The sequence below is a fragment of the Tasmannia lanceolata genome, unplaced genomic scaffold, assembly GCF_043159265.1.
Source record: "Tasmannia lanceolata isolate RefF3 unplaced genomic scaffold, GAP_Taslan_0.1 ptg000012l, whole genome shotgun sequence".
NCBI classification, from domain to species: domain Eukaryota; kingdom Viridiplantae; phylum Streptophyta; class Magnoliopsida; order Canellales; family Winteraceae; genus Tasmannia; species Tasmannia lanceolata.
In genome coordinates, this window is record NW_027518689.1 from 38,949,179 (window position 1) to 38,958,654 (window position 9,476).

General features: G+C 43.1%; 1 protein-coding gene across 1 annotated transcript; it reads left to right on the plus strand.

Annotated features, from left to right (window-relative positions):
• Positions 1-575: 575 nt before the first annotated feature.
• On the plus strand, positions 576-9,187 carry LOC143888791 (uncharacterized). The gene is made up of 3 exons (XM_077393193.1): positions 576-845; positions 5,181-8,051; positions 8,176-9,187. The coding sequence occupies exons 1-3, from the start codon at positions 576-578 to the stop codon at positions 8,182-8,184; spliced, it is 3,150 nt and encodes a 1,049-aa protein (XP_077249308.1). The 3' UTR covers positions 8,185-9,187.
• Positions 9,188-9,476: the final 289 nt, after the last annotated feature.

Sequence of the window (9,476 nt, forward strand, 5' to 3'; positions counted from 1 at the left end):
TGATCATACAGTTGTCAATGTCCATCATCATATTTGAGACCCAGTCTATGACCTACTTCTGTCATTTTGTGGCCGTGGTCTACCTTTCAGATCTATTCGAAAGTCCACGTTTATTGATGAACAAAATTTGTGTCACCAGTTGTATCCTTCCCATGATCGGTCAAATTTATCCCTATTATTTCATTATTCAGGGTTATCTTCACTCTCTTCTGATCTTATCCTATCTGTGATTAGGTTAAATCATGTCGAACAAAGTGATGAGGGTTTGGATAAGTGAGTCAATTCGAGCTCTCCCGCGCGAGCGTGCACAGTGGAGTACGGCCGACAGGTTCATCAGCACGTTTAATAATTTGAGCGCATCCGGTGTGAATTGGCAATTTCTTCAAGCAGCTGCAAGACTCTGGGATCCTATTCTTCATGTTTTTCAATTTGGTCCCTTTGAAATCTGTCCTATATTCGAGGATTGGTGCGCCCTGTTAGAACTCCCACCCGAGGGACTCTGGATCCAACCTTCGAGTATAGCGTCTCCTCGTTCCATTTTCTGTAAGCTTTTCGAGAACCAAACTGTTGATGCTATGCCCTATTTCAAAGACACGTACGTGCAATTCGATGACCTCATTGAGCGTTTTTCTAAAAACGTTGACCCTATCGATTCCCGTTTCCAAAATTGTCGACGCAGTGCCTTAATCTTTGGTGTCCTTGCACGTCACGTTGTCCGTGAAGACTCCAGTATTGCCCCTGTGACCTTATTGAGTGTAGTCGATCAAATTCATGAAGGAAGGAATCCTGTCCCCCTCATGCTAGCAGAAACCTTCTCTGGGCTGGATCTTATTGCTAGGCAAGAGGTGAAAGATAATTTCCATGGGTGCGTCAAGTTACTTTATTTATGGCTCTGTGAAAAACTCACCATCCTTCGGCCACAGAGTTCCCTTCAGTACACCCTCAAGGATCATCTTTCGTGGCAACCAATGGCCAATAAACCTCAATCCATTGATGAGTGGCGTAATTGGTTGCAACACGTGGAGGAGGATCAATTTCACTGGGTGAGTCATTCATGCTTACATGTTATCACTAGCACCTACCCACACCCATTTGTGTATCTTATGGGTTTGGAAAAGTCAACCTTTTATGCGCCCACTCGTCTGCTTCACCAGATCACGGGAAATCCATGTCCTCCCGGATTTGTAACCCCTCCTCCTTGCGAAAAGCTTACTCCCGGTCTCACGGGAAATCCATGTCCTCCCGGATTTGTAACCCCTCCTTGCGAAAAGCTTACTCCCGGTCTCATAAAGTCTATAGTAGCTGCTTGGGGAAACAAGGTTACCACTAAGAGACTTGCTCTATCATCTAAAGTTCATCGGAAGGAGTTACCAGAAAAGCCTGCGGGAAAGAGAGCTCGGATCATGGAACATTGAAGACCATTTTCATGCAATTGTCATTTTAATTTCAAGTTTCATTATGCTCATTTGGTTCATCTACTTGTTTATCAATCGTAACTACAGTCGGATTTGTGAATCGTAACTACAGTCGGATTTGTGATTAATGAAAATGTGTTCTTTTCAATTTCTCTTGTCTGGAATTTGTGTGAAGTGTTCCATCTCAATTGTCAAATGTGCAATCTAACTTATTAACTTCCATTCAGGAGTCTTAGCGGAACATCATTGCTCCCAAGAAAGTCAATTCAAAACCGGCCTGGTCCCGTCCGTCTTCAGATTCCAGGCTGAATAGACTTTCTTTTTCCCCAGAATCCTTTACTTCTCCTGCGCCGCTTCTCCTTGGTTGTCCAGAAATTCTTTCACCCATTTCACTTGCATCTGAATCAATGGAAGGTACCGGAAACAACAATCCAGATACGAATGAGATGATGAAGGCTATCCTTCTTCAGCTGAGTGCCATGAAGGACGACATAACCCTCTTGAAAAATGTGTAGACACCCCATTTTGCTCTACCTTAATCGATAAAGAAATTAGGGTTTGTTTTCCGTCGGTTTTCCAATGTCTTTCTTTCCCGCATCCGTTTGTTACATTTCTAAATATTTTTGGTCGTTTCCGTCGTGTTTCGTATTTTCCCGCTAAATGTTGAGAAGGATTATTCAGAAAAATCTAAACCAAAGAGAATTGGGACCCGTTTGGTGGGCCCGCATTGGGTGCTTCGATTAAATTTGGATCGAGAAAGTTGGACCCATTTGGTGGGGCCGCATGATGCATTTTGATTAAATTTGGACTCGTTTGGTGGGCCCGCATTGAACATTTGTTTAAAATCGAATCAACCGAGGGCCCACATTGTGGGGCCCGCGTTGTGGGGCCTCAGTGGGGCCTCTTGTGAGGCCTCTTATGAAGAGCAATGATGGTAGCTCTCCACTAAGACAACATGATGGGCCCTCCACTAAGAGCAATAATGATGGACTCTCCACTAAGAAACATGATGGGCCCTCCACTAAGAGCAATAATGATGGACTCTCCACTAAGAAACATGATGGGCCCTCCACTAAGAGCAATAATGATGGACTCTCCACTAAGAAACATGATGGGCCCTCCACTAAGAACAATAATGATGGATTCTCCACTAAGAGGGACAACATGATGAGCTCTCCACCAACATATCTCTCTCTCTCTCTTTCTCTCCCTATATATATCTCCCTTCCCATCCATAAGAGGAAAAAAAAAAAAAGGAAATTGATCTTCCATTATCTCTTTCTCTTCCATTATCTCTTCTAATCACTCCCTCCAATCCCTTTCCTCAATATATTCTTCCATCCCTCTCCCTAATATTCTTCTTCCATTATCTCTTCACTCCCTCAATCACTCCCTCTAAACACTCCAGAGAAAGCGAAAGACGGCGGAGCGGATCGGCGGCGGCAGGATTTTTTATATTTTTTTTGGATTGGGCGGAGATCTTCACCACAGGTAGGTGCATTGTTCTCAAAATATTTCTGTATTTTTCCGAATTTTTCTGATTTTTTCCGCAAATTGTGTTTTAAAAATGGAAAACTCTTCAAAAAACATCTTTTGACGAAGAAAAATTAAATTATATACCAAACAGATTCTAAAATTAATGAAATTTCGTGGGAAAATAATATGTTACTGATTCATTTTACCATGAATTTGTAAAGATTTTTGGAGTTTATTTGGTATATTATTTAATATTTTCTTTGAAACTTATCAGATTTTAGGAGAATTTTTACTAACATCAGATCATCATTAAAATTCATAAAATTTTTACAGTAGTCTAATCTTCCATATTACTTGTTACTGTAAAATTTTCGTGTGATTTGGATCTGTTTTAATATGGGATGTAGTGTTAATTTATAATCTGGTCTGGAAATTGTAAAATCCGAAATTGGTAGTAAATAATTTCTAAAATTCATGAAAATCTCACTGCATGCTATTTTGATTCATATAGTATTTCTGTAGAAATTGCATAGAATTTAGAGTTATATTTCTACTAGTTTATGTGTTAATTGTGCAATCTGGACATTTAATGGTTTAATCAAGATTAAATGTGAATTTAATGTAAAAATATGCAAAACTCATCCTGTAAGCTACATACATTTTCATCTTGCTGCTGTAGAAATTTCAAATCATTTCGAATTTATTTGCAACAATTTCACTTGTAAAACCGCTCATATGCTTAAAATTGATAAAATCCATGGAAAATTCGAAATTAATTGAAAATCATATAAAAATTCCTAAAGAACTTTAAAATTCTGTCACATGTTCACTCCTTAATCCATTGAAGCAGAAATTTTAGGATCTTTAGATTTTCCTGGAAAAATGGCCAGTGCATCCATAATCGTATCCCAATTGCAACTTGATCTTTGACAATTTGAATATTTAAGTTATAGCATGTTGTTGGCTCCGAGGTTATTGTCCACGGAAATCCTGAGATTCTGCCAGGCAATAAGATGCTATAACCTAAGTATTAAATTGCACAAGGAAAGAGCGCACGATTCCCTCCTTTGGATGCCATTCAAGGCCGAAATTGGTGAACCCTAGAACCGTTGGTAATCCTTAAATGTCTAGAAACTGAAAATCTTCGAAATCTGAAACTCATTAACCTCGAGAACTTAAATCGATTTATCTTGTGTCTTTCGGAACCATTGGATTATGGTTTCCAATCTAAGAACCATTAGAGCCCAATTTAGGAACACTGGTGTCGTGCCGTGTCCTAGGTTTTAGGGAGTCCTAGAGTTAGGAGTCCAGCCTCATCACGGACGCTTGCTATGAATAGCAACCATACCATAGGTCTAGTTACACTAGTCACCCGATCTTTCCCTAGGACAAGCCTAGTAAACTAGGATGTAGGCAAAACCTGCATTAGTCTAAGGGACAACTTGCATTCAGATAAGAATCATATAGCATCTTAGATGAAATCCTAAGATAATAAAATCCTCAACTTGAATTAAATAATTCCTCTTAAAACTGTTGAAACAGTCAAATCCGTCTAAGTCGGTGTCCTAGTTGAGTTAGGCATATGTAGCTTAGCTTAGGCGCACCGAACTACGTCGACTCTGATCCCAGTGAGGCTTGGGTACGTAGGCAGCTTGGATGTCTGACGGCATACCACCCGCGAGTCGGCACCACAACAAATTGTGGTGTTTTGTATATTAATTTTCTTGTAAATACTTAATCAAATCAGTTAGGGTTTTCCATGAAATTAGAATTCTAGGAGAACTTTCACTTAGAATGAATCCAGACAAATTAATAAATCAAGATACACATCTAGGATTCACATTGAAATTAGATTCTAGGATGCATGTCACTTAGTTCGCACATTAACATAGAGTTGAATGAGCCATTTAAAATAAATTTAAAAGAGTTAGCTTTTGGAATCGAAGACCGATTATCGGACAAGAATGGTGCATGTGGTGGATAACTCCCCATACCTTCCATTCTCGTAACCAGGTAGCGAGTCTAGATTTCTGGTTAATTATGGGTCCTAGATCCCACATCTAGGTGGCGACTCTGTCAGTCTCTTTCGTGTGGAATTCGGATTGCCTTAGTGATCCCAAGTCTACAGGAAAGACGAATTCAAATCAATATTAAAATGCACACGCCAATCGCGTGGGAACGAGAGACCAAAGGAGAGCGCGCGGCGGCTCGCGCCCCACGCCCCTCTCGCGGGATCATGTCGCACAAAATGATCATCTTTCTACCTCTAAAGATCATGCCAATCAGCAGTCTCCAGTCATACCTTCCGTTCCTCTTGTTCCATCCAGGCCGGCTGTATTGCCTGAATTCGAAGACTTTGATGAGGGCCAGTACGCAGCAGAGAACTGTCTTCCCAACCTGGGAAATCCTGATAAAGCACAAGAATTGGCTGGCCAAATTGAAAAGCTGACCCGGGATATGGAAACCATGAAGTGCCAAGGTCCCAAAAATTTGGATATGTCTGAATTCATGATAGCTCCAGGGGTCGTACTTCCGCCCAAGTTCAAAATGCCAGACTTTGACAAATACGACGGAATGGGGTGCCCTCGTAGCCATCTCAAGTCAGTCATTCCTCTATTGCAGCAGCACGGTTTATCCCCAGAGCAGATTGCTTTGGTGTTCCCTAGAACTTTGACCGGGACAGCCAAGAAGTGGTTTTTGCATCTGAAGCCAGAAGAAAGCAGGACTCTTGAAGGTGTAGCTAACAAATTTGTTCAGCAATTCTCCATGGAAGAGGGGATTGACGTGACAAAAAGGGATCTGAAATCGCTGAAGCAGGGACCTAATGAGACATTTACTTCCTTCATTCGACGATGGAGGAGAAAGGCAGCACAAATGACCCACAAGTTACCGGATGACGATCTTATCAAGATTGCCGTCAAGAATCTTTCCCCCTTTTACTTTCCTCATATGTCAATCCAGTACTTCAATGACTTCGATCACCTGATCAAGACCGGGACAAGAATCGAGGACATACTGGCTAAGGGCGGCCTGAGAACTAGGGCCTCCACTTCAGATGTCAGAGAGGGAAAAAGGCCTATGGCGCCTCCGAAGGAAGTTAACAACGTGAATACTGCTCGTCCAGTTAGGAGAGAAGGTCCCGGAGGAGTTCGTCCGGAAAGAAATGAGCCCAGAGAGTTCACTCCTTTACCTTATTCCCTGTCTGTAGCTCTCAAAAAGCTGTTGAGAGACAAGAAGATCACTCTACTAGAACCCCGGGAAGTTCCCAATCCTCTCCCGAAATACTGGAGAAAAGATCAGTACTGCGAATATCACCAGAGTGTTGGGCATTTGACTGACAGATGTTTGGCACTAAGGCATAGGATCCAGGATAAGATCGAGGCAAAAGAAATTGTGGTGGAAGCTCTTCCCAATGTCACCAGGAATCCATTGCCGACGCATACTATGCCTCCTCCAAATGTCTACGCTATTCTCACTGAAGAGGTTGTCCTGGACCATTCTCGTATATGCGCCGTTATCTCTGATGAGCCGTATATCTTACGATGGGAATCCGATGATGAAGAATTAAAGCGCGAAGAGCCTTATGTCTTGTCCTCTGCGCAAGAAGTTGGGGAATCCTCTGGATGTCCTTATGTCCTCAGATTCGAGGGGGAGGAGGAGAAAAGCAAAGTCCCATATGTCCTTAAGCTTGAGGACGAGGACTTGCTGCTGTTGAACGATCCGTGTGATGAGGTTCGCCATGTTACCCGTGGTGGACGTTTCTTTAAGCCCCCTGAGTTGAGAGCAGAGAATCCCGCTGAGATTGCCAGAGCTGTTGAGAATCAGAATCAGAGGTTGAGTCCTGAGGAAGATGAGGACATTCTGTTGAAGCAGCTTAGAAAGACCCAAGCTAATATTTCTATCTGGGGTCTGTTGATGTCATCACCTAAGCATCGGCAGGTTATACTTCGTGAATTGAATACAGCGCAGGTGTCTGTGAATATAACCCCTGATGAGCTGGTTGGGCTCGTATCTATGGCCAGATCAGCTATGACCGTGTCCTTCTCGGATGAAGATTTGACCCCGGAGGGTAAGAATCACACAAAATCTCTCAGAATTACCGTCGTGTGCAATAAGAAGAAAGTGCCAGAGGTTTTGGTCGACAACGGGTCAGCTCTGAATGTGTGTCCTTTGAGCACCGCTACTGCCTTGGGGTTTGGGCCGAATGACTATATTCCGTCGGAGCAGGGGATACTAGCTTATGATGGGACTAGGAGAGACGTCATCGGCACCTTGGTCACCGAAATTGAGATCGGAGGTGAAGTGTTTGACGTAGAATTCCAAGTTCTAGATATCAAGACCTCTTTCTTTCTCCTTCTCGGCCGACCTTGGCTTCACAAAGTCGGAGTAGTTCCTTCCACTGTCCATCAGAAGCTCAAGTTCATCAAGAATAACAGAATTATCACTGTTAGAGGGGATCCAGAACCAGAGGTTGGGCAGATTTCCCAAGAGCAGATCGGTTCAAGCACCATAGATGTCAGTCTGACTGGATTTTCACTTGAAGTTTCAACCATTACTATGGAAGAAGCCATGAATGAGGAAATTTTGTTTATGTCCAGTACAAATGCGCAGGTAGCCCGAATAATGCGCAAGTATGGGTATATTCCTGGAACTGGTCTGGGGAGAAGCCTGCAAGGTTTAACTGAGTGGCCGGAGCTGAAGGTTGCAAACAATTTGTTCGGGTTAGGATATGAACCCACCCAGAAAGAGATCAAGGAGAGAAAGCAGTACATGCTGAAGTGGGCAGAGCTGCGTCGTCGGGGCCTAGAGCTGCCTATGGGGCCGTTCAGTCTGTTGATGAATGGTAAGTACAGGAAAGAAGGAGCCGATCGCCCGTTCTATGGTTTTCCCGAGCCGTGGTTTGATGAGTCTGGAAAAGAGTTACCAGGTTTTGAAATCTTCTCCACTGATGAATTGCCAGATGAATACTTCCATGGACAGATTGTAGCCGTCGAAAAGCAGGAATCTGATTGGGCTAAGAACTTAGAGTCGCAGCTTCTGGACTCCCTCTTCGAGGTTGAGGCACCGGTCATTGCTATGATCGGAAAAGATGCACGCTTCCTGAATCCGAAGGGCCGAATTACCCCAGCTGAGGTACCCCTTGATAACTGGACTTCTCAGGTCATTCCTCAATTAGTTCTTCAGTGTGGTCATGTTCCTCCAAAAGAGTCTCAAGTTTCTGAGTATGTGTCTGTTTCCGAGTCAAATATAAAGTCTGCTATTTCTAACAATTCTTTGGATGCAGGTACCTTAGAAAGCTTAGACATTCCTGGTGTGGGTGGCGAGTCCTCCGGTATAGATGTTGTCTATGAAGATGAGTCTGTTATGGAATATACTACAAAGTCCATACATGGTCCAGTTGAGTCAAGTGTCAGCATTTCAGTTGACGATGCAAACTTTCTTTTTGAGCATACTGTAAAGCCTGCTGTGGGCCAGTTGATCAATGATGTAAACTTTGATTCTATGAATGAAATAAAGGACTCGTTTCAGTATCTTCCTGTCTCTGTTTCTGCTTCTCAAATTGATAAAACTAATAACAATGATCAAGACTCCCCCTCTTACGAGGATGTCGACGAAACTCCCCCTGAGATCAAACACATGATTACTCAGGAGGAGCAGCGTCGGGCTAAACCACTTGAAGAAGAAATTGAAATCGTCAACATAGGTGATGAAACCTTAATTCGGGAAATACGGATTGGCAAAACGTTATCCCCGGAGGAGCGTGAAGAATTAATCACTTTGCTTAAAGAATACGAAGAAGTTTTTGCTTGGTCCTATGATGACATGCCAGGATTAAGCGAAGACATAGTCCAGCATCGTCTTCCCTTAATCCCAGGCGCCAAGCCGAAAAAGCAAAAACTTCGAAAATTAAAACCAGAATGGGAATTGAAAGTCCATGATGAAGTCAAGAAGCTGTTAGATGCGGGCTTCATTCAAGTGGTTGAATATCCGGAATGGCTGGCTAACATAGTACCGGTGCCCAAGAAGGACGGAAAAGTCAGAATGTGCGTGGATTTCAGAGATTTAAACAAGGCGAGTCCCAAGGATGACTTTCCTTTGCCGAGCATCGATCGCCTGGTGGATAATACAGCTGGTCACGCTTTGTTATCCTTTATGGATGGGTTTTCCGGATATAATCAGATCAAGATGGCCCCTGAGGACATGATAAAAACTGCGTTCACCACTCCATGGGGAACATATTGCTACAAAGTAATGCCGTTTGGGTTGAAGAATGCAGGGGCAACCTATCAGAGGGCGGCTACCACCTTATTGCATGACATGATTCACAAAGAGGTCGAGGTTTATGTCGATGACATGATTGTTAAATCCAAGACTCGACCAGAGCACGCCATAGTCCTGGGGAAGTTTTTTGAAAGGATCCGGAAGTACAAGCTTCGCTTGAACCCGAGCAAGTGTGTATTCGGGGTCACTTCAGGGAAGTTGTTGGGATTCATGGTCAGCGAAAGAGGGATCGAGGTAGATCCTCAAAAGATCAAAGCAATCCAAGAGATGGAGCCGCCGAGGACCGAGAGGCAGATCCGGGGT